At 41.1% G+C, this 24,054-nt stretch overlaps 4 protein-coding genes across 5 annotated transcripts; 2 read left to right on the forward strand and 2 right to left on the reverse strand.

Annotated features, from left to right (window-relative positions):
- Window positions 1–870: 870 nt before the first annotated feature.
- On the reverse strand, window positions 871–2,692 carry psmc3 (proteasome 26S subunit, ATPase 3). Its single transcript, XM_062387087.1, has 2 exons — window positions 1,712–2,692; window positions 871–1,306 (listed from the first exon to the last, which is right to left on the reverse strand). The coding sequence occupies exons 1-2, from the start codon at window positions 2,654–2,656 to the stop codon at window positions 968–970; spliced, it is 1,284 nt and encodes a 427-aa protein (XP_062243071.1). The 5' UTR covers window positions 2,657–2,692; the 3' UTR covers window positions 871–967.
- A 51-nt stretch (window positions 2,693–2,743) lies between these two features.
- Window positions 2,744–9,016, forward strand: tbp (TATA box binding protein). Its single transcript, XM_062387120.1, has 9 exons — window positions 2,744–2,884; window positions 3,310–3,519; window positions 5,298–5,460; window positions 5,659–5,836; window positions 6,049–6,136; window positions 6,350–6,441; window positions 6,659–6,826; window positions 6,947–7,041; window positions 7,519–9,016. Exons 2-9 carry the CDS (start codon window positions 3,469–3,471, stop codon window positions 7,596–7,598), a joined length of 915 nt encoding a protein of 304 aa, XP_062243104.1. The 5' UTR covers window positions 2,744–2,884; window positions 3,310–3,468; the 3' UTR covers window positions 7,599–9,016.
- A 588-nt stretch (window positions 9,017–9,604) lies between these two features.
- Window positions 9,605–16,273, reverse strand: pdcd2 (programmed cell death 2). 2 transcript variants are annotated; one of them, XM_062387108.1, is made up of 9 exons: window positions 16,164–16,273; window positions 13,701–13,986; window positions 13,191–13,299; window positions 12,647–12,703; window positions 12,028–12,216; window positions 11,231–11,395; window positions 11,053–11,153; window positions 10,826–10,939; window positions 9,605–10,146 (listed from the first exon to the last, which is right to left on the reverse strand). In XM_062387108.1, exons 2-9 carry the CDS (start codon window positions 13,899–13,901, stop codon window positions 9,967–9,969), a joined length of 1,116 nt encoding a protein of 371 aa, XP_062243092.1. In that variant the 5' UTR covers window positions 13,902–13,986; window positions 16,164–16,273; the 3' UTR covers window positions 9,605–9,966. The 2 variants fall into 2 exon arrangements, with proteins under 2 accessions (XP_062243092.1, XP_062243082.1); XM_062387098.1 differs by having other exon boundaries at window positions 11,231–11,398.
- On the forward strand, window positions 15,919–23,627 carry rhoua (ras homolog family member Ua). Its single transcript, XM_062387133.1, has 4 exons — window positions 15,919–16,480; window positions 16,908–16,966; window positions 17,681–17,869; window positions 18,329–23,627. Exons 1-4 carry the CDS (start codon window positions 16,216–16,218, stop codon window positions 18,611–18,613), a joined length of 798 nt encoding a protein of 265 aa, XP_062243117.1. The 5' UTR covers window positions 15,919–16,215; the 3' UTR covers window positions 18,614–23,627.
- Window positions 23,628–24,054: the final 427 nt, after the last annotated feature.

Raw genomic sequence — 24,054 nt, forward strand, 5'->3', positions numbered from 1 at the left:
ACAGTTCAATGTCCTTCCTATTCCTAGTGACAACTATCGGTTGGGTCCTTAAACAATTTTAAATTATGGCATTAGACACCATCCAGTGCAGTCTCCACCATTCCCCTCACGAGGCTATGCCAAAAATACAGAAGTACATCAGAGAAGAAGCAGGAAATTGACTTGTCAATGTGAAAAGTCAATTTCCTTTCAATTCTTAAAGTTTGTAATCAACCAGTAGCATGATGGGCACTGTTGACTATCACTTCAGACTGACTTAATATTTAAGTGAGGGTAGATTTAATATTTATTGAAGGGTCTCCAGAATTGTAAGTAGAAGAAGCTTGTGTGAGGACAATCGATTACAATGTGAGATAAAATACTTAATAATCTAAACAAATACTTATCACTCTCAGGTTGAACTAACTCATAAATTGTTTCAAAGTAGGATTAAAAAAGTCAAAGGAGGGAAATATAATATAACAAACAAATGTATTAAGCCATAGGTAGAGAACATCTTGGTGTTTTCCCTACCTGTGGCAAAATTCAAAGGGCCAGTGCCTCTGGGATTGTCTTATTTTGGGTTGACTCCATTGCAGTGTTTATGATCGAGACTTTCATGTCGCGACCTGTTAACAGGACACTGGTTAAGAATTGAGTTGACAGATAAGTAATGCAGCCAATACTTCTCACAAACGATTCCAGAGATAGAAATACAATGAACTGAGGAAATGTCACTAAAAATAAGAACTGTGGGATTTATTTAATTGACTTGACTAAATATGATATATTGAGAAATAAAACCCACAGCAGCTGTGAGATGTATCTGCTCCTCATGAAACCAGGACTCAACCCTCCTCGTTTAGCAGAAAGAAACACAACAACTCTACAGACATTTTACTTCTTTTTATTAACTCAAGTGTTTACACAGCATATATTTGACAATCAACACTCTCTCAAAAACATAAAAATGACAAGAGCAGTGTCCTCAGGCGTAGTACTGGAGATTGGCCTTCTTCTTGGCCTGGACCTCCAGGATTCCCTCCATGTAATCCTCGTGGTTCAGCTCTGTGGCTCCACGACGCAGCGCGATCATACCAGCCTCCACACACACCGCTTTGCACTGGGCTCCGTTGAAGTCGTCGGTGCAGCGAGCCAGCTCCTCGTAGTTGACGTCCGGACTGACGTTCATCTTGCGGGAGTGAATCTGCATGATGCGAGCTCTGGCCTCTTCGTTGGGCATGGGGAACTCGATCTTCCTGTCGAGACGACCTGAACGGAGCAGAGCAGGGTCCAAGATGTCCACTCGGTTGGTGGCCGCAATCACCTGGAAAATATGCACAATATTACTGTAGTAATCATATTGTGTAAATATATTCATTTGGGGATATTCTGGATTTAGTCCTAGTGTATTTACTCTTAACAGTATGACAATTTTGATGTGTAGCTTGATAAAACATGCAAATCTTTGTACTTTTTTTATTTGTACTTAACTCTACCCCTATTTAATGGTTGAATAATTGATTTAGGGTTATTTATTTAGTGTCCAATTAGATTAGATTCGATTTCTGAGTGATCTGTGAAATTTGATGAGAATTATTTGATAGAATTCCATCTTATCATACAGAACAAGTTTGTCTTCCCTGGAGTTCAGTGTGATCCACAGTCATATACAGACTGTGTATCATAATAAAAACATGTGTTTCTGAGGTTTTCATGGCACAATCCTCACCTTGACCTGCATGTTGGGCTGAAAGCCATCCAGCTGGTTGAGCAGCTCCAGCATGGTCCTCTGCACCTCTCTGTCTCCCGCCTTCTCGCTGTCAAACCTTTTGGTTCCGATGGCGTCCAGCTCGTCGATGAAGATGATGGATGGAGCCTTCTCTTTGGCCAGGGCAAAGGCGTCTCTCACCAGCTTGGCTCCATCTCCGATGAACATCTGGACCAGCTGTGGACCGGCCAGCTTCAGGAAGGTGGCCTTGGTCTGAGCGGCGCAGGCCCTGGCCAGGAGGGTCTTCCCTGTGCCAGGTGGCCCATACATCAGGACCCCCTTGGGTGGCTGGATGCCCAGGTTTTCAAACTTCTCCTTGTGGTTCATGGGCAAGACTATGGCCTCCACCAGCTCCTGGATCTGCTTGTCCAGCCCTCCTATGTCGCTGTACTGCTCTGTGGGGCGCTCGTCCACCTCCATGGCCTTCACCCTGGAGTCGTACTCGGTAGGTAGGGTCTCCAGGATCAGGTAAGAGTCTTTGTTGACACCCACCAGGTCCCCGGGCTTCAGCTTCTCGGCGTCCACCAGCCCGATCACCGGCAGGAAGTAGGTCTGCCGTGTCGAAGTTTTGATGACGGCGCACTTTCCTTTCCTCTGGGAGTCCAGGTCCACGTTGGCCCCGTCCTCCTCCTGGTCGTTGGGGTCCACATCCAGCAGCTCGATGACGTTCGATACCAGGTACGGCAGCGTTTTGTTCACCTTTATCTTCTCCGTGTTTTCCTTGATCTTGTCCTTCATGGCCTGCAGCTCGTGGGTCACCCGCAGCACCTCGCTCTTCATGATCTTGATCTCGCTTTCCAGGAGCCGAGTTCGCTGTACGATCTCCTCCGTGGACATTTTCAGAACTTCTTCCCCGATGCCATCTTCCACCTCGTCCCAAACCGACTTGTCACTCAGCGACGCCATCTTCGCTCTGTCTGCTCTGCGTGAACTGTGACACAGCGGAAAAAATAAGGTTTCCGCTTCCGGGGGCAGCAGCAGCCAACGAAGAAGAAGAAGAAGAGAAGAAGCGCTTTTCTTGAGCGCCGAAGAAGAAGTTAACTGAGGATGACACGAGCCCGGAGCTGAATTAAAACAGTTTCTCTGCTGGTTTCAACTGCGAGAGGGCGACTGGAAGTTTCCTCCCACCGCACTGTGAGTTATTGCAATCTGGCGTCAACTCACAACGCCGCCGCTTCTATTGAGGCCGCAGCGCGTTGGACGTATGTCTTCCATGTTAGCCGGTGTAGCTAACATTAGCAGTGCGGCTAACCCCACCTAGCCACTGTGTTGATGTGGTGCAATTTGGAGGTGTCCAGACATCCTGCTGAGACACTGCTCAGGTTTTAGGTGGAGACAAAATCATCACCCGTGTTTTTCACTCTAATCCTCTGCACGAGACATCATGCCGAGGGGGTCGGAACTAACATGCTAATGCAACGCAAACAGACGTTAAAGCTAAATGTGTGTTGGCGCCACAGCGGCTTCGTGTCATTTGACAGTTACTCACTCAGCTTTCATGGTGCACGGTGATCAATACGCGTTTGTCTTTAAACCTGTTCTTACCGGTTTGATTCCAGACGCGTTCTCGCTGTCAGAGGACATACAACACGAGGGTGTTACAGTGGAGTCCCCCCCCCCCGGTTGTTTGTGTTTACTGCGGAGCTCTGAGGCCACTGCTGTGAAGAGGTGTCCCTGCCTGCTCCTGGTGGCGGTGTCCGACGTGAGGAGCTGACAAGATGGACCAGAACAACAGTATACCAGCCTTCCCGGGTCTGGCCTCCCCTCAGGTAGGAACACACGGCCCATTCAGCAACAGGTGCTCGTCCTCAGCGCGGGGTCAGGTGGGCCACCTCACCTGACTTGAAGCTGACCGGCACATGTCCAGTTTATTTATATAGCACATTTTGAAAACAACTTGGTTGACCAAAGTAAAAGTTAAAACAAGCAATCAGCAACACGCATTACATACAATACCAATTAAATAAACTAAGATAAAGCTAAATAGACTACATCTGCTGGGATAAAAAACGATCTCAAATCGAAAATAAGGCCAAGGAGAAGAGATGTGTTTTTACCAATGATTTGTCGTGTAATAGTGAGGGGGCAGATCTAATATTTGGTGGTAAGCTGTTGCATAAGAGGCTACTACTGCAAAGGCTGATGGCCTCTGGTTATGAGCCTCGTTTTAAGTCCAGGAGCAGCTGAGTGGCTGACCCCAGCTCTCTAACTGGAGGCTGAACATGAAGGAGTTCAGCCAGGTAAGGCTGCGCCAGTCCAGTAAGAGATCTAAAAGTTAACAAACAACAATAAAAATCGATCCTGTGACAAACAGGAAGCCAGTGGAGTGAGCGTGATGTCAGGATGCGATCCATGTCATAGCCTCCACACAGACCTGGCATCAACATCCCCCTTGAGTGATATGATCACAGGTGGTCAACATGAAGAACAAATCTGAATTCACCCAAATGTGTCCTGAGATCTCATCACCTACACCCCATTCGGAGGTGGTGTGGAATACATGTGACCTCATTGTTTAGCTGTGTGAACCTAAAGGTGTTCTGGCCCATGTACTAAGCTGATGTCCTCTAACCTGCTGTAGTACCAACTTATTTAATCTCACCCATTCTCCATAAGTCATTAATTAATAATAATATTTTTATTTGTATAGTGCTTTTAAAATTAACTCGAACGCACTTAACATTGTAAAAATAGTGACAGTAAAAACAATAACAAGGTAGCATTATAGCAGTTAAAAGACAGTTATTTTACATTAATGATCAAGTGCTTAATTAGCTCCCTATATATCTATAAATATGTAGTTTTATCTGTACTCTATATTGAATAGAATATAATATATATACATACATATATGTATATACAAACTCGTCCACCTACATACCCAAAATACAATTAATAATAATCAAACAACCATCGATTTGTTTGCTGCAACTACCACTATATCAACACTGACGCATAACTATTGATACTTTTCTTAAATTGGTGAAATCTGTCTTCACTGCGCAAGAAGAACAATAACCTTGACCAAACTGTAATGAAATGTGTTCTTTGTGAACACAAATTACGAATATGTTTGAATATGTTTTTGTTAAATTATGGAGTGGGAATGTTGAAACCCCAAAGCAAGTAGGCACATGAAGCACAATCGGGACACAATTTTAATGTCGGGTGTGAACACAGCGTTCTCTGAGCTGACCACTGGTTTTGGGATTTCTCAGGGTGGATGTTATTACCATGTCTGAACAGGATAATGCTGAGACTTCAACGTACCAGCTTGGTCCTGATTCTACTATGCTCTCATCCTACAGCTTCTGAATTGTGGCTTATTTCTGTTACCACGTCTCCTACATACTGTTAACATGCTGTAGGTAAATTTACTGCCATTACTTTCACTACGCAAAGTAGATGTACAGTCATTTTGACTTTCACGTGATTTAATGTAAAGAAGAAGAAAAAATAGTGACTTGCAATATTTTTCAGTGTAATTTGTTAATAATGTGGTTCTTCTGCTAAATCACAACTTTATGTTGTTTGACTTTTTGTACAGGGGGCCATGACGCCGAGCATGCCAATCTTCAGTCCCATGATGCCTTATGGCTCAGGCCTGACGCCTCAACCAGTCACGAACACCAACAGTCTGTCTATACTCGAGGAACATCAGAGGCAGCAACAACAGGCGCAACAACAGCAGGCACAGCAGGCCAACACAGGTACATCACACCACTGTCAAATCCCTGTCTGTCCTCTGCCATGCTTATGATGATAGATCATAACCTCATATCCCTGGAACTGCTGTCTTTCACATTTATTCTTAGAAATTAACCTTAACATTTATAATTTCAGTCTTCGATATAGTGAAACTTTATCACCACTTCATATTACAACTAATAACTTAATTTGCTCTCTAGGCCTTCCGGGTACGTCAGGGCAGACGCCTCAGCTCTTCCATTCCCAGACAGTAGCTGGTACGACCACCACAGCGCTACCAGGGAACACCCCGCTCTACAACACCCCGCTGACTCCCATGACCCCCATCACACCGTCCACACCTGCCTCAGAGAGCTCTGGAATCGTACCACAGCTACAGTACGTTTAATAGCCAATGAAATTGTCATGATTGACATTTTATTTTACATTACACTTTCTGTGGGTGTTCTTGGGCAATTGCAATTTTTTTACAAAGTTTATATACAGATATTTTTTTATTTCCCAACTTAACAACACTGCCACACAACTGGATACTTCTGACATAGTGACTTAACGGTTCTCTGTACTTTTCTCACTCTGTCTACTATCAGAAACATCGTATCCACTGTAAATCTGGGCTGTAAACTCGACTTGAAGACCATCGCCCTGAGAGCCAGGAACGCAGAGTACAACCCAAAGGTGAGACTGAAACACATTCATATTTTACTCAACAGTTCCAAACTGTCATGGATTTGTTCTAGCTTCCATATCTGGGGCTTAAAGTTGGTTAGATGATTCCCCGATCTGCCATTATGTATATACTGGACATATTTATACTTAACATCCCACACAGCTACAATGGGAAGAAGTCTTTCAGTAATAGTAATATTTCATTCTCTTGCTTTCTTTTAGCGTTTTGCTGCCGTCATCATGAGAATACGAGAACCCAGAACCACTGCCCTCATCTTCAGCTCTGGGAAGATGGTTTGCACTGGAGCCAAGAGGTCAGAATGTAGCTTGTTCCACATTCCATGTGCATGTTCTCAATGAAATGCCAGATGTTCACAGTAGTGTTCTAGGCACAATAAAGATTTTCACTAAGACTGCGATAGAAGACATGCAAGCCTTGCCTTTCTTCACCTCACTACTAAACTATATAATCAAGGTTTCTCCCTCATTTTTCTCTCTAATCTGCTTCTCATCAACTCACCTTCTCTCCAGTGAGGAGATGTCGAGATTAGCAGCCAGAAAGTATGCCCGTGTGGTGCAGAAGCTCGGTTTTCCTGCCAAGTTCTTGGACTTCAAAATTCAGAACATGGTGGGCAGCTGCGATGTGAAGTTCCCCATCCGACTAGAGGGATTGGTCCTCACACATCAACAGTTCAGCAGGTAACTTCTAGACATTTAGTATAACGTCTACAGGCTAAATACAGATGCAAATGATGCAGACTTCCTGTGTTTTTTTTCTTCCATGTTTTACGTCTAAACAAAGTGACTTGTCTGTTGTAGTTACGAGCCGGAGCTGTTTCCTGGGCTGATTTACAGGATGATCAAACCCAGAATTGTCCTGCTCATCTTTGTTTCTGGGAAAGTTGTACTCACAGGTAAAACCCGCTCCACTTCACTCACTATTAGCTGTAGATCAGAACGAGAGCTCGTCATATTAAATCATTGCAGAGATATTGGCATCAATGTACATGTTATATAATTACTAATAATTGACAGTACACTAATGTCAAACTAGGATTAAAGGGATGGTTGACAGAAAATACTCACCACTATGCTGAGTGGATGAAGTGTTTAAGTCCACAAAACCCTTTTGGAGTAAAGGGGTAAACAGTGTTGCAGTCAAATCCAATACAATCGAAGTAACTGGTTACTCCCTTTACTGTGAACTATCCCTTTTTAGGGTACAAACAATTTCTCCACCAGATGGCACTAAAGATTTAAGGGAGAAATGTCCTTGTTGCTCGAGCGTTTCAAGAAAATAGCACTTAAAACATGATATGAGAAGATGCATGTAACATGGTATAATTACTTATTGCAGTTATAACATATATATATATATGTTTTTTGTTTAGGTGCCAAGGTGAGAGGAGAGATCTACGAAGCGTTTGAAAGCATCTACCCCATCCTTAAAGGTTTCCGCAAGACGACGTAGGACCTGTCGTTCTTTTCTTTTAACATCTCCCCAACCCAGTCTCTTTTACATGGATTTTTTTTAAAGATACGTAGAAGTGTCATCCAAATGTTGACCTCTACAAGTGGACTGCTCTAAGGGCTGTTGTGCAGGGATGTGAACTAGTCACCTTTTACTTTTTTTCCTTCCTCTTTCCTTAATTTTTTTAAGAAAAAGGACTTTTGGACCTTTTTTGAAAGTTTCTTTGTTCTGTGTTTTGACCCTGTTCCATTTATTTCCAGCTGTTTTCAGATTGTTGGATCACATCCCTCATTGTACATAAAACTGTAAAGAAAATGTAAAAATCGCTAAGTGGAAGAGAGGCGGTCTGACCGGGAGTATTGCTGTTCTTATTTTATGCATTTTTATGCATGCATTTTTAAAAAGTTTTCTACATTGCATTTTTAGTACTTGTCTGCTCTATCTCCTAGTTACACAAAGTTGTGTTCAGGTCTGTCAGCCCCACATTCCTATCAGAGTATTTACTGAGATTTAAGTTCCTCAACACTGTTCATATCAATCAGTCTGGTTTTTGTGTTTGATCCAAAAAGCATGTACATTTAAATTAATCTGATCTGGCTCCAGCGTAGTCCTACATTCATAAATATTGTAAAGTGAGTTTTAATCTGGTAGATAATTTTAACATGAGACATAATAATCTATTGTAAATCAGCTGTCACAATTTGGCTGCTCTTAAATTTTGAATCTGATCCAGGTCCTGCTGCTGTGTAGTCTTGTTTTAGAAAAAGGCCAAACCTAAAGGGAATGATGCTCCTCGACTGTTTGAGCAAACAGGACACCTTGTCCTGTTAGACAGAATTTTTGTTTTCATTCTAAAAATTCAGACGCATTCGACCAAAATGGAAATGGGAAGAAAAGTGTCAGGTGGTACAATAGGCTGACCATTTCTTAAATTCATTAGCACTAAAAGACTGATAGCAGAAACTACAATTTGCTTTGCCATTTTAAAGTATTCTAAAATAAAAATGTTTTTGGCCATTCAAATCTATATTTAAACATGTTACTGTTTGAAATTATTATTTTTGAGCATTTGCAATTGTTAATTTGTGTTGGTTGTTCACGTTCTTTGTTCAATCAAAAATTTACATTTAAGAGTCTACATTTTGGGCTCTGTTCTGTTTGTGTGTTTCAACTGGACACATCCTTGATAACAATGTAAAAGTTAAGCAATTAAATATAAAATTTTGGATTCCCAATATATTTGGTTCACCAAGTGTGTTTTCGTCTACTAATATTCGTACGGAAAACTCTGACGAAAACATTGGGTTGAATATTCCTCTTCTGCACGAGTATGAGCCCCGTCACATTTAAATGCAATTCTGCTTCTTCTGAAACTGTTGATGCTCTGCACTGTGCATTAATAAATGTGTAAATACTGACTGTTGTTAAAGAGGCTCCTTACAGTAACGTTTGGACACACTCGTACTCAACAGGCCTTGTGGGCAGACTTTTTTTTTTCTTAGGGAATAATTCTGTATTTTGCCAAATCAAGGATATTTAAGGGATTGATATTTGAGTGTGAAATTTAGCGCAGCTTGATTGTACTGAAGGTAGGAGCTGTTCTCGGTGCTGTGTTAGTTGAAAACAGAAACTTTATTGACTTAAAGAGTTTATTTCCTATACAACGAGTGCTCAGTATTTGGCACACAGCCGTGTAAACTGGACCACATACTGCACAGCAACACTAGTCTACTGACACATGTCTCCTCCTTAAATTGCATTCAAATATTTGTCTCAACATTGTCGATTGTTTTGTAAATGAAAAGTTCTATAATCCCTTTTTAAAATGTTGCTTCGCTAAATGATTTACAAACTAAGATTTATTTGTGTATTGTTTCAGCACAATGGGAAACAAGGGCAGAGAGAAGGATATGATGTAGCTCCACCTAACTGATCTGTTTTAATAATATGTAGCCAAGATGAACATACACTGATAATCACATAGGTCCAAAACACCACTGAAACAGTTCTTTACAACCAGAAATTGTGTTTATTTAAGAAAATGTTTAGAACAGGATCCAGAATACCTGTTTGAATATCTGAACTTTTAATGAAATACATTTTATTAATTTAATACCCTGTCTGGGTTATTATTGTTCCTCGAAACAGAAATGTAGGTCAGTGATGTGCTGTTCAAAATTCTCCTGGATACAGAAGAGTCCGATCACTCAGTCACTGGTATTTCACACATTTTTACATTTGATCTGTGTATCTTCATCAGTAATGTAGGAAGTGCTGATGCACACGTCCAGTTCCCTACATGGGAAGTGACATCACTGCCGGTGTGATGAAACCAGTCTCCTCGTTGCTCAGTATGAGCTGTCAGATGTTATGAGTGTTTAATCTGTGTGTGTTGATCCGAGCTGAAATCCTGCTTCCAGATGAACTCAGGGAAGTACTGGTCATCACGGTTACAGCTGGCAGAGCAGGTGTAGATGGCCAGCGTACCCCAGTCGATACTGGCTCCTGTTGAGTCCACATGTAGACTGTTCAGCAGCTGGGGCATCACCTGCACACACAAGCACACAATTATTACACTTATCCAACAGATAAATACTGTTTCCTGTGTAGAGACACAGACCTTCACATATAATAGATCCTCTTTGATTGTAGTTTTTTTTATCCTTCTGGGTATTTTTATTGTAACAAACATTTTTTACTATTTATGGTGTTTAATTATTAATCTATCCTATAAATGTAATCCTTATTTTATGTAATCATTTTGTAATCATAACTTTTGTATTCATAACAAATAACTTTAACTAATTTAATGAAAACATACACTACACATTCACTACCTATGATATCTTATATATTATCTATCATTTTTCAATCACATCTTGTTTTATTCTAATTTTTATTAAATAAATTGTATACTTAAACATAAATTTATAAAAGTTTGGGCGCTGTATAATGCTGTTGATCTATGAGCTGTCATGTTCTAAAAGTTTTATGACTTACAAGGGTTTTACAGATTTAAATTTTTATGTCTTTTATATGTGTAAGCTTAAAAAGTGCTATAGAAATAAAATGTATGATTACTATTATGATGATGACCATGATGAACGCAGTCAGGAAAAATGACTGAGACAATGAAAACTATGGTAAAGGTGAATAGAGGGAGAAGAAAGGAAACAACAGCAAAAATTAAAAGTCTTTAAGAGATCAGATTATTGAGCGGTGACTACCTGGAACTCGAAAGTCCTCTCGGCGCCACAGGTGCATTGTGGGATATCCTGGTCTGAAGGAATATGTTGAGAAGATACCCACAAGGGAGAACCGCCTCGACTGTATCGCACAACCTGAAACACAACCAGAGGAACTGATTGAGTTCAAACTGCACATCATCAGTGTGAGGAGGGTCCAGTGTTCCTTTCATTCTTTTTGACATATATATTTTGTATTTATTTTTTACCTGGTGTGGTTCTGGTGCGATCCTCTTTTTAAACCTCTGGAACACTTTCATGTCTTTAGTCTCACACATTGCCATCTCTTCCAGGTCGGTCTCTGCCAGCGCTGAAGACACACAACAGGAAGTCAGGACGTGTACAGAGCAGTTACTAAAACCTTCCATATTCTGTTCTGTTTCTTACTCTCAGCTAAAGACAGGCAATCTTCATCTGTTTTGGTAGTGCTCCCTTCCTCTTCTCCTTCGTCCTTCTTTGTGTCTTCCTCTTTCCCATTGTCCTCCTCTTCCTCAGGCTCAGTGACCAGCTCAGTTTCAGGGAAGAGGAAGACCGATGTTGTGACGAGGGACACTTCTTTTCAGACACACAGACAAAAGACACAGTAGAGATATTTAATCTCCAATATATCAGGATATTACAAACGCTGACTCTTAAGTTTAGATGTACGACTGCTCAGGGTAAAAACGCTGTTCAAGAGAAATTGTGGGACATATAAGTTATTGTGATACTGGGTACTGTAAAATGTATTTCACAAATCCTTCATTCTACAGTGCAAATCACAACACCATGTCAGAAACAAGAAAAAATTCTCTTCAGGTTTCAACAATTGAATTAAACACCACACAATGTAAACAATTAAAAGCAACAGATAATGAAGGAACATCAGACTCTCAGAGTCACTCAAACTTCCCCATAATGGATGATAGGGCAAATTAGTCTAGGAGTTAATAATTCCAAAACGCAAATATTATCTCTCAAAATACAGGCAAAGACAGTGGGCATCCAAAATCTTGAACACAGCCACAAATATAATATTTTAACATATTTAATACTTTTTGATTCGTAAAATATATTTTAGACTTTTTTTTAGAAATCCTTCAGAAATGCTGTAGTTTTCAGTAGCAGCAAGTGATTGTTCAGTCGATGGAGGGTAAACAAATCAGTGTCCAGTCTCTTTCAGTGCAGAAAACAAGTAAACACACCTTGGCTGCCACACTCCTTCTTGTGTGTGTGTTTCCAGTGGAGCATCTGGTGGTTTTTTCCACAGTAGGTCACAGTGTGACATCTAGAACAACCTTTGTTCCCAGGGCAACCACACACCCAACAAAGTTTAACCCCAGAGACGGGCAACACTCTCTGGTCGGATTCAGGGTCGCTGAGGGGTTCCTCCTCTGAAGGAAACAAAGATTGTATCTCAATCAATAACATATTAACAAACAAACAAACAATCTTCAGTGGTGCAACACCTACCACTCTCTTCTCAATAACTGCAATATGGAAACTAAATGTAACCAGAAATAGATGATTACATCATCTGCTAATAAAATAAGGTCTGCAAACATAACAATAACAAAACAAAAACAATATTGATAAAAGATCAGATATTGAGAATTTGTTGTAGTGAGATGCTTTGTAACGGCCTAATAGAGCTTAATCAATTAATCATCTTTATCATAGTTTTATAAAGTTGTATAAAAGCCAAGTTTGATTCTGATCATGTAATAGTGCATGTGTGTTCACAATTACAAAAACATTTGAACTACTTGTCATTATGGGTTGATAGATCCGAATATTTACTGACATCCTGAAAAATGCACAAACCTGGAGGAGGGTCGTAAGGGTAGAACTCATTGCTCCTGGGTAGCTGACTTCTGAAAACTGGGTGGAAATGAAGAAGAAAAATAATCAGTCAGAGAACTTTACCTTAATGCATCAAGTCTTGTTTTGAAAACGATTAAACAACAAACATGCAGAGAACAGATGAGAAGAAGATGTGGGCTAGGGAGGAGGATAAACAACTGAAGAGAATCTTTCAAACGAAGATGCAGATTAATGGTTATTTCCACATTCAATTGATTTGCTTGGTACTTTTTTAATTAATGAGTCAATCAATCAATCAATGTGAGGTCTATAAAATGTAAAAAAAAAAACATTCAAATCAATCTCTGTCATAATTTCAAACACAACAAGAAAAGTAGAAATATTTGCAATTGAGTTGAATGTTTGGCAAAGCTGATATGATTACGTGATTATGATTTATCAATTGATTAATATAATGTTATTTCATTCCGCACTTTTGATGGGTGAGACAGGTGTGAGGACAAGGAGGACAAAGAGGACAGAATACAGTAATGGTTCCATGTACCTTTCATGCAGCTGCTGTCGTTGAGTGTGTAGCACTCAGGGGTTTTGCAGCAGAACAGGAGGAGCAACCTGTGGAAACTCCAGTCCTGACCAGAGATCGGTGCATACACCTGCAGCAGAGATGGAGACGGTCAACTACACACTTCAGTGAGACTATTGACTGAGAAGGTTGGATCACAGGTCATGCAACAGTTTAAGAACATATGAGGCTGAGGATGGCTCCATTAATGGTAACTCACAGTATATAACTCGCACTATATAAGTGAATACAGTCAGGTACAGTCAAAATCACACCCTGAAATTTAAAAAATTTCAGAGTCTAAAGAATCTGATCATAAAGTATTAATTTAATGTGAAGTATAATGAGTTGGTCAGCTGACACTTCTCAGGAGGGGGTCCACTGAGAGTGGAAATGTCACCCAGTGCTCAGAAAAGTGCAGCAACATGTTGTTATATTAAAACTGAGCTCCACATTTATGTGGGGGCTTGTGTGTTTAAGTTATTCACTCACCTGCAGCAGAAAGGCCATGGGCAGGCGGCATCTCTCACACTCCAGCTCGGGCAGACAGGGCAGGCCTCTCAGGCTGAGCCACGCCGGCTTCCCCCCGACTTTACTGGGGAACTGTGCGGACCTGAGCCGCCAGGGCACAGCCTCCTCCAGGAAACCCAGAACGACCTCCGCCGGGGACTCTCCTCTGTCGCTGGACATCATCTAGCGTAGGTTACGAGTCTGTCCAGTAAACAGTTTCTACTCACTGGGAATTAATTTTCCAGCAAAAGAAAGTATCCCCCTGAACCTGTCACAACAAAACACATGTAGCGTTGGTACAGCTCTGAAAAGAGTCCGTGAGGAAACACATGTCAGACACTGCTCGGTTCCGTATTTTCCCATATTGTGAAAATACGAACAGCCAATCAGGGAGATACCTTCAGATGAACGTCTCTTAAATAAACCGGTGGTTAGGTTTCACGTTGAATTGATTGAGAAGTTAATAAGATATGTATCCTTTTTATAATCTTGGACAATTGACATTTTTGGAACTTGTTTTTACTTTACAGCAGGGGTTTTCACCCGGGGGTCCGTGGCCCCCTTGTGGTCCGCGACGGCATTGCAGGGGGTCCGCAAAATTCACTTTGATATTTCAACACATTTCCAGATTACTCTTGAATTTTGTGAAAAATATCTAAAATACTAAAATATGTCTAAAATTAAATAAAGGTGATGAGGGGAACCTTGAAACCGGCTTGGGGCTAGAAACTGCCAGTAGTTTTCCCCTGTGCATGCAGGTTAAAGGTAGATGTAGAAGAGCGGTTGAGCTAGGTAGAAAAACTCTCAGGAGGTCTTGAAGATTTAGTTTGTATGATGGGAATTTTTATTTGCCCAAAAAGAAGGCCCAAAAGGGCAGAATTAATAATGAAAATATTAAATAAAACAAAAGAGCGAAAAACAGCCAAAACAATGAATTGCAATAACAGTCAACTTTACCACGTCCGCTGGTTGAGAAACAATTTCTAAGGAGAGCTCTAAGACTAAAATCTATCCAGTAGCAGTTCTCCCGACAGAATGAATAGACACGTTTAAATCGGGCCTAAGCACGCCCCAATTGTTTGTGTGATATTGTATGATTATCATTTGTGACATATCCTGCATTACTTTGTCATCTTACTCTTCAGTTGTAACCCCAGCTTATGTTGATTGTTATAGATCACCGTTACTTTAACGTTCTCTCAACATGTCAGCTACATGTCTGTACATTTAAGTCATGAACGTTATATAATGATGTACATATGGTTCTGAGATGCAGTACAACTACAAACTGCATTTTAATTTTGTTTTCGATTCTTAAACATCTGAAAATCCACCGTTTTTGTTGTTTTTTACTGAAATTTTTCTAGATTTGTTTGAGGTTTTAAAAAAAAACCAACATGCAAAACCAAATGTAAAACTTCATTCTATGCACATGCACGCACACACACACGTAGGCACGCGCACGCGTAGGCGCATCAGTAGGCCGTGGATTATTTTGTAGTCCGAATGGTGGTCCCTGGGACAAAACCAGTTGAAAACCCCTGGTCTATAGGGTTTTTATATTTCGTTTTATTTACATTGTATATATTGGTTTATTTTTCTTTTGCACTAATTGCTGGTTGTACATCAAATTGCCCTTGAAGGATATTAAAGATTTTCTTTTAAGGACAACTTTAGTTAATCACAAGCTGCACAAACCAAGCAGGAGCAGCAGAGGAACCCAGCAGCCGGCAGGGGGCAGCCTCAGGACATAGGCGGTGTGGCCAAGGGGATAGAGTGGGCGTTCTCCAACATGAAGGTTGCCGGTCAAAACCCACTCTTGCCCATCGGCATGCCGAAGTGTCCTTGGCAAGATACTGAACCCCTAAATGGCCCCTCATAAATGTTGAGTGTACTAAAAATGTAAGTCAAGCGTCAGCTAAATGACATATAATGTAATGTAATGTAATAATGAATAATATAGTCTCTCTCGAAACACTCTCGCAGTCACACACACATATACACACAATCAAACACCGAGTGATGTCATTTGAAGCTCTGGACACAAACTCTCTCTCTCTCTCTCTCTCTCTCTCTCTCTCTCTCTCTCTCTCTCTCTCTCTCTCTCTCTCTCTCTCTCTCTCTCTCTCTCTCTCTCTCTCTCTCTCTCTCTCTCTCTCTCTCTCTCTCTCTCTCTCTCTCTCTCTAACGCTGAGCTCCGGCTCTTTCCCTCAGCCTGATGAAATGTGAGTGAACCATGACGCTGCCTCTGTTCAGTGGGTTTGGGTCAGTGTGTGCGTGTGTTTGTGTCTGTGTGTGTTTGGGTTGTGATGAAGTTTGAATCTATCTGGTTCAGCCATGGAGACTAAAACAAAGCGGACACAAGCAACGACAAACTGTTGACAAACGGATCTCAGACGCGGCACAGAACGGACTTTAATAGACGATGTAAAAACTGGATCGTACCGGGACTGAAGCTCCTGCCTCCGGCAGTAAGTCGCCCTCCTCCCTGGGTCCGATGCCTCCGCGGGGCGACAGGAGCTTCAAGCCGGCACCGGTGTCCCCTGCTCCGCCCGTCCCGCCGAGGAGGGTCAGGAGCCGGGACAGGGGCTCTGGCAGGACGCGGCGCTCCGGGACGGAGACAGGGGCAGGGTCGGCGGAGAGGCGGGTGAAGTGTGTGCTGGTGGGGGACGGAGCTGTGGGGAAGACCAGCCTTGTGGTCAGCTACACCACCAACGGGTACCCCACCGAGTATGTGCCCACCGCCTTCGACAACTTCTCAGGTAAATGATGGAGCTGACACCGGGTGCTCATCACCAGCAGGTCTTCGAAAACTTCCATCTGATGGATCGTTCTCATTTCTAATATGTCTTAGTTTGAACGAGACACTGAGTCTACTTCACAGCAGTAATGGACGTTTTTTAAATACGGACTAATCCTCAATAAGGGTTTGTTGAAAAGATACATGTTTCAGTCTTTTAGAATAAATGTTAAAAGATGTTTACTATTATTAGTTCACATATAGAATAATGTATTTGATGAAAGAATACTTGAGAAAAGTCTCTCTCTCTCTTTCAATATATATATATATATGTATCATATATGTATATGACCATATACAGTGAAAAGGTACACTACACTTGTTATTTACCGTGTGTGTGTGTGTGTTTGTGTGTGTGTGTGTGTTTGTATATGTGTGTGTGTGTTTAGCTGTGGTGTCAGTGGATGGGCAGCCAGTCAAACTACAACTGTGTGACACGGCTGGACAGGTCAGTATCTCAGCATAGGCACGCGTACACACACACACACACACACAAACACACACACACACACACACGTGCACTCACAGACAGAGCAGCATTTCCTGTTGCTAGGTTTAGGTTTGAGACAATGCCTCAGGGGAAGTGATTCCTTCTTTCTGGAATAATGCTAACAAATTTTATTCTTTGTCAAAACTTAATCAACAACTGGCGTTTTGTCCTGAAAACTCAGAAGTGCTACGACCAATGTCTTTAAATGTTTGATATAAATACATTTAAGGTTTGCTATACTTGGTGGTGACTATTTGAATGTTTACAAGAAAAGAGAATCTATTTGACCAACATAAAGAGGGCAAAGTAAGAAGCCTCAGACACATACAGTGTCATTCACCTATAAAAGAATAAAATTGTTAAAAATATAATATTAAAACTGTACCTATAAATATTGTAAAGAAATCGTTATCATCCTCTGTATCCATCTGTTGTCTGGAGAGAGAACGTCAGACAGGAGAAACAAACATATCTTCATGGATTATTATCAGTATCCCTATAGCTCTCTCTCTCTCTTTCTCTCTCACACACACACACACTCACACGGATCTGCACTACATTCAGATGCCTTTTGAGATGCCTACATTGTTTGTTTGGTGAAGTTCTGTATTTATCTCATTGCCTTTGACCTTCTCACGGAAACTCAGTCTCGATCTCTCCCACCTTTTTCAGGAAGAGTTTGATAAGCTGCGTCCTCTGTGTTACACCAGTGCAGATGTGTTCCTGCTGTGCTTCAGTGTTGTCAGTCCCGCCTCTTTCCAAAACGTTCCAGACAAGTGGGTCCCAGAGATTCGCAAACACGCCCCGTTCGCTCCACTCGTTCTGGTTGGGACACAGTGTGACCTCCGAGAAGATGTCAAGGTGTGGAAGCATTTTAACTCCACTGTGCGTTAATCTCCATGTGTGTACACCATGTAAAAAAATCTGTCAAAAGCTGTGATGAGTCTGGCTCTTGTAAGTGATGAGAAACAGATAACTTTGGCATTTACCAAAGTGACAAAATGTCTGCTTTAATTAATATAAATAGTACATCATAATTTCAACCCAATGTGCTTGACTTAAAGGTAAAAGCCACACCTCCGAGAGCACACATGGGACATATCAAGGGTTGTGAACTTACTGTTCTTCTGACAGACATGCAGCATATCATGTTTAACCTCATTGTCATCTTGCAACTGAACTTATAGTTTTAACAAAGCCTTCAAAACTTTTGAAATCATTTGCAGGATGTTTACCAAATGTATAAAAGCAGTATTTTGAATTTCCCAATTTGGGATAAAAAAAGTAATACATAATAAAAGTGTAGCCTCCTGTGTGTAGGTTCTCATCGACCTGGCGAGGTATCGGGAGCGGCCCATTGAGCCAGCGGACGCCTGGGACTGTGCCATGGATATCGGAGCGGTGGCCTACATGGAGTGCTCCTCTTTGACCCAAAAAAACCTTAAAGAAGTGTTTGACACAGCCATACTGGCCAGTCTGCAGAACTACAGCTCCCAGAAGCTCCCGAGAGGGAAACAAAAACGACAGAAAAAGCAAATGCAGACGCCGGACAAGATGACGAGTCTGTCCAAGTCATGGTGGAAAAGGTACTGTTGTGTGGCCTAGAGCAGACCTGTGATCAGATTTGGGTCTTGCTGAGTCCGACCCTCCTTTTACTTTATCCTGGTCTGGATTCTGCTGAGTTGGGGTTGTACCTGGACTCAGTCTGGGTTTCTCTGTAATGGAGCGTGATGTTGAGCAGGATCTCGACTGGAGTGTGGCTGAGAACCAAAGTAAGACTGTCATGCATCTCAAATATTTTAGTTTTTCTTTGGAGATTTAAGTATTATCATGGATGAGATTTCCTACTGAGCCCAGCCTGGTTCTATTAAGCCCAGATAACCAAGAAGTGCTCCTATATCCCTGAATGAACCTGGGGGTTTTGTGCTCTAATAACCTGGATTCAGCCTCAGTTTCTGAGGAGAAGCTGCTCCTTGCTCTCATGAAATTGAACTGGAATGAAACAGGAGTTGTTATCTGTGATAATGTTGTTTAGACCGTTTCAGATTTGAGCAGGAGCAGAGACTTTGATTTTCTGGTCGGGGTTTAACACATGAATTATAATTAGTGGAAAAAAACCTTCTCAAAATTGAATGGGTGTGTAATTGTTGTGTAGGTGGAAGGGACCTGGACTGTCTTCAGACTACAACTTTAATTGTTGGTGACTTTAACAAAACTACATTCACACTTATCTTTATAATAGTTTCTATCTCCACACTGGAGCAGCCCTTATTGTTTCATCACTGAACATGATTTATGTTAGAACTTAGTCAACAAGTTTAGCCCATGGTTAATTTTAGAGCTTTTTTATCACTGGGCTGATTGTTTTCTAATGAAAGAAACTATTTTATTCCGCAGCTTATAATTTTATCCTGGTCACATGTGGTGAAGCCAGCAAACCTAATCTGGAACCTGCACAATGGTTAATATCTAACTCTGTTTTGGGATTTATTTAACGTCCCTCCAGAGTGAAGCCAGACTAAGTTTGGTCAATGGCAAACTTTATACCCTCTTAAGAATGAAAATTATTTATTTCGCCTGGTTCAAAATCAACCCCTACATATTTTAGTAAAGGATGCTGAACAATGTCCAGACTGTCTGAATATATGATGAAAACACAAGCACCACTGTAAAGGTTTTATCTTACAGAAACAATCCAGGAGTCAGGGACTTCTGCAGGGCTCCACTGGTTGCTGAGCCAGTTTATCATCCTCATCTGTCTGACCTTGGCACTGAAAGATTGTACAGACTCAGAAAATTGACTGGTACAAATGTGGTTTTGTCAAACTAGATCTTTGTTGGTCCTCTCAGCCTGAAACTTGCATCAGCAGACACCGGAAACTAAAAACGAGTTTTAGGCATTTGTTCTGCTTTAGTGGATGTTTGACTTATCTTACAAGATGCATGCGAAGCCTTAAGCATGAACACTTAGTACTAATTCAACCAAGTGCTCTCTGCATGTATTTGAATTTACAAAATGGACTAAACACAGTTGTTTTTTTCTTTTCTCAGGCCTTCTATGCAATTGTGTGTAAGACTGTGAAACTTCTACCATGTACATATTCAGTGAAGTATTTTCCAAGTAGCTATCAACTACATTTTGATTCGTCTTGTTTGTTGCTCTACATTTGCTCCATTTACTCTAAATCTGATCCTCTGTAATTATTAGCGTGGCAGCCATAGGTCATTTCCACCACTCTGAGTCCATGCTGCGTTCATACTACAGAGACACCCATTGTCCACCACGTGTCTGCTGTATGCATCTCTGCAGCCTGTTTGCCTTCAGATTCGCTTTAATATGTTGTTAAAGCAGAAATAAAAAGGCAAGCTAAAACACTAAATGTGTAGCGACACTCAGCAGCCACAGCTTCCTTTGTACAATAACACAAGTGCAGATCCCCAGCCTTTAAAACTATCTCTCCACAGTGCCTCCATGTGAATGGCTCTTTGTATCTTAGAGTCACTGCAGCAGCAGGAATGAAAGAGGTTTAAGTCCGACTGAAGCGGATCTGCGTTGACTCATTGGTGTTATCACTGTTGATTCCTTAGTCCCGAATTATTGTTTTTATCATGTGTGCACAACATAATGAACCTGCACGTGAACACAGGGATTATTTTTTTTTGCCTTTGACGACTTTAAGGACTATGTAGTATATGTATTGATAAGACATAAAAACAAAAAAGGATGTTCAAGCTTACGTTTCTTAAACCCTTTAAACCTGTTTGACTAGACAAAGTTTCTGAGACTGCTGTAATGTAAAAGTCCAGGAGCAACATTGGTCTCCACCGAGCAATATTTCATGTGACAATATTCGAGTAGTTTTGTTATTAGTAAGTTTCTGACTATATCTCTTTAAAAGTCAACAATAACCCTGAGCCAGAGGGGGTTTGAGTGGCTAAAGGTGACTCATATCTCATGTTTCTATGGTGAAATATACGTTAGCCCAAAGCTAAAGGACCTGTTATGCCTGAGCTATCAGTAATCTTATATCGGGTGAGAGGAGTGTGAAAGTTGAGCAGTTTTAGACTTAAAGCTAAACTTGCGCCAACTTTCAAAGTGGTTCAAAGTTAGTTTCTCTATTGATGTGAAGTGGAATGAGCTGTCCTGTGCCTTGAAATCATTGTAATAATTATTTTGAACGCAACTCTAGTATTGAGGTATGGGTCAAAAGGTTTATTTAAATAAATTCCAACAAACTGAAGCTGAAATTGAATGACTTTTGCAGGTGTTTTCACTGAGGTTCATACACCCAAACTGGATTTTCACAGCTTACTCCAGATTGTTTTCACCCTCTACCAGGTCTCAAACAACTAAATCCGTATGTTGGCACCAAAATACGGTTTCAAAAAGATTATCTGCCAAAGACGTCCTTGTGTAACCCAAGCTGATCTTGGAGCAGCATTGACAGGGTTGCCCTTCAAGACCAATCTGAGAAACCAATCAGTTTGGAACATTATCCTTGTGTTGCATTCAGGTGTTCTCTGTAACACTGGGGCTCCTGATTTTTGGACCGTGCTTCATTGGAGCTCTGTGGTTGTTTTCTGTCGAGGATGCTACCACTGCAACTGAATGGTCTCACTGTGCCCATGTTTGACTTCATGATAGCAAATGTATTGTTTCTTACTCGGGGGGAGAGGCATAATAAGTTGCTTGTCTCTGTTTGTCGGCAGTCTTGGTTGATGGTGGATTTAATTTGGCCAAAGGTCACGCAGATCTTTATGATATCGCATTTCCTCTGTCAGGTTTTATCTGTCATTTTCACAGTTTTTTCTCTCATCACATCGGGTTTTGTTTGCATGCAGCTTATGGTCCAGGCCTGCATTCACATTGAGAAGCTTATAAACTGGGTCAATTAATTCCAGTTTAAATTCATCAAAATGGCATGAGTGACTTCTTGGTATGTTGCTATTTAATTAATCAACAATAGCTTCCATGTGTCTGACAAGGATTTCAGACTGAATGTCACTTTATTTAGGTTCCTCTCTCCTTATCCAGTCTACAACACCTAAACACAGAAATTAGCTTTATCTCTTATCTTGTAAAACGACTCATCCTCTTTGAACCACAGACTGGCCTTGACTGACGTTTTTGGAGAAACGTTACGTGGTGAGTAGTTTAACGGTAACGCAAATAGACGATATCCATAGATACAGAAAACTGACTCAGTAATGTTTCTAACTGAAGTAAACAAAAGCGACTGGTCGTTTCAGAGCAGCGCAACCCCTGACTGCGTTGAATTGAACAGTGATGCATGTTTCTGCTTATAGATTCATTATTTTCATGTGTAGGACTGAGGTTGTGTTATTTCTTTTTTTAAACCAGACTTTTCTGGTTGATGCTCAGCAGTGTGTGTCCTGTATGACGGATATATGGCCCTGGAATGTAGAACAGACAGGTCTCTGAAAGTGAACTATCCTGTGTTATATGGAGACATGGTGGTGACTGAGAAATGTGGAGACAGAGTATTGTGCTGCAGAGCTGGTGTTTTGCTGAAAGAGTGATAGAAATGTCATTGTGTGTTTGGGACAATGTCGGTTGCTCTGATTGCCATTGAGAAATGTGTATATATAATGACGATTGCTGGCCTCAGTTTGTGTGATTTATTAGTGTTGGGGTAGGATCAATCTGCACAAAAGAAGAAATTACAAGTTTACTGAAAATTAAATCAATGATCACATTTTGATGAAAGTTGGTGCCGGTTTGCCTATGTGCTACTTACAGTAGTGCTGAAATCCTCTCAGTGTGGATCCTTGAAATACAGTTTCAGTTTTATTTACTTCACTGTTTAAAAATGTGAGTGTGCAAACTAATGGCACTTACAACTTGTGGAATATTTCCATTAGACCTCCTCCATCGGCAGCCTTGACATGGCAGCCGGGGCTACAATGCAATCTTATGGGGCAACTGCGACATTCTATGAAATGTCCTCTAAATGGTATTTTTTCACCAATAAAAGGCTCGAATGTAATTTGCTATGGGCATAGGTTCACAGCCCTCATAACAACACCACCAGTTTCCAGAGAAAGCGGTGCAGCATCTCTGTGACCCTCCTATGCGTATTGCCTCTCTCTCTCTCTCTCTCTCTCTCTCTCTCTCTCTCTTTCTCTCTCTCTCTCTCTCTTCTCATTTACTGTTCATTTTGAAGAAGCTCTTCGTTCTGGAAGACAGCTCATCCAGATGTTCAAGACCGAATTGTGAGGTTTTCTGTTTGAGAATATTGTTTCTTTACTTACCAAATGTAAAGCCAGATTAATTGGTATTGTATTGTATTAAACACAAACAATAGTTAATTCTTGAGATTTAATTATTTTCTCACTGAGGTTGATAGCCCCAGAAACACAGCTGAGCTCACTCACATGGAACACCAGCTGAGAACTTCTGTAGCAAACCAACGCTATCGTTCTGTATAAACCATGGCTGGGTTTTCATTTTTTCTAGCAAATGAAAACATGGTAACAGATAATACGCTGCTTCAATCTGTTCACATCGAATTCTCTGTTGAACTGAGGATGTCAGACAAAGGAAAATGTGTTTGTACAAACGTTTTATACCCTGATAAATAAAGAATATCTGATTTAATACATGCTATGGTTTGTTGATTTTGAGGCCTGGTGCTTTGTGGTGGGACTGGGAATGTGTGTGTTTAAATATAACCCCTGAACGTATGTAACCTTGTACCTCAGCTGCGTCACTAGAGCACCCAGGCTGTAAATGAGAACACCTTGTTTTTAAGTATTCACACTTGTACACAGAGATTGTCTGTATAGTATTTGTATAATTATGTAGCTGTTCACCAGTACAATTCCATGGGTTTGTATAAGAAAAGATGCTTTAATGATTCATCAGAATGGTGCAGGGAGAGCAGAGTCTTAAACACAGGGGTTTTCGTGGTTACATGGGCCCTGTGTTTGACATATTTTTTCATGTTGTTGTGGCTGATTTGATTTTTTTCGCTTTGTGATAATCAAGTGCAACAGCTATGCTGCGCTCAGCTGATGCTCATCAA

This window comes from Platichthys flesus, chromosome 1 (assembly GCF_949316205.1).
Source record: "Platichthys flesus chromosome 1, fPlaFle2.1, whole genome shotgun sequence".
Taxonomy (NCBI): domain Eukaryota; kingdom Metazoa; phylum Chordata; class Actinopteri; order Pleuronectiformes; family Pleuronectidae; genus Platichthys; species Platichthys flesus.